This window comes from Geospiza fortis, unplaced genomic scaffold (genome assembly GCF_000277835.1).
Source record: "Geospiza fortis unplaced genomic scaffold, GeoFor_1.0 scaffold114, whole genome shotgun sequence".
In the NCBI taxonomy this organism is placed as follows: domain Eukaryota; kingdom Metazoa; phylum Chordata; class Aves; order Passeriformes; family Thraupidae; genus Geospiza; species Geospiza fortis.
In genome coordinates this window covers 134081-134456 of record NW_005054383.1, presented here as the reverse complement: position 1 = coordinate 134456, position 376 = coordinate 134081, and the positions used below count along the sequence as shown (strand labels likewise).

At 66.5% G+C, this 376-nt stretch overlaps 1 protein-coding gene across 22 annotated transcripts in view; it reads left to right on the top strand.

Moving 5' to 3' along the window:
- Positions 1 to 6: 6 nt before the first annotated feature.
- Positions 7 to 376, top strand: part of MAPK8IP3 (mitogen-activated protein kinase 8 interacting protein 3) — an 82929-nt gene continuing 82559 nt past the window's right edge. For 21 of the 22 annotated variants that reach the window (XM_031060468.1, XM_031060458.1, XM_031060472.1 and 18 more), the window contains exon 1: positions 7 to 353. In XM_031060468.1, the coding sequence (XP_030916328.1) occupies positions 36 to 353 (318 nt within the window). In that variant the 5' untranslated portion in view covers positions 7 to 35. The remainder of the gene's footprint in view (positions 354 to 376) is intronic. The other variant, XM_031060469.1, reaches the window with a different exon arrangement.

Genomic DNA, 376 nt, shown 5'->3' with positions numbered 1-376 from the left:
GATCGGAGCGGGGTGGAGAGCTGTCAGCCGGCAGGATGCTGGAGATCCAGCTAGACGACGGCGGCGTGGGGGGGGACCCGGGCGATGATTACTGCTCGGGGTCGGTGATGTCGGAGCGGGTCTCGGGCCTCGCCAACAGCATCTACCGCGAGTTCGAGCGACTGATCCACTGCTACGACGAGGAGGTGGTGAAGGAGCTGATGCCGCTGGTGGTGACGGTGCTGGAGAACCTGGACTCGGTGCTCACCGACAACCAGGAGCACGAGGTGGAGCTGGAGCTGCTGCGGGAGGACAACGAGCAGCTGCTCACGCAGTACGAGAGGGAGAAGGCGCTGCGCAAGCAGGCCGAGGAGGTGAGTGCCGCCGCCCCGCGACT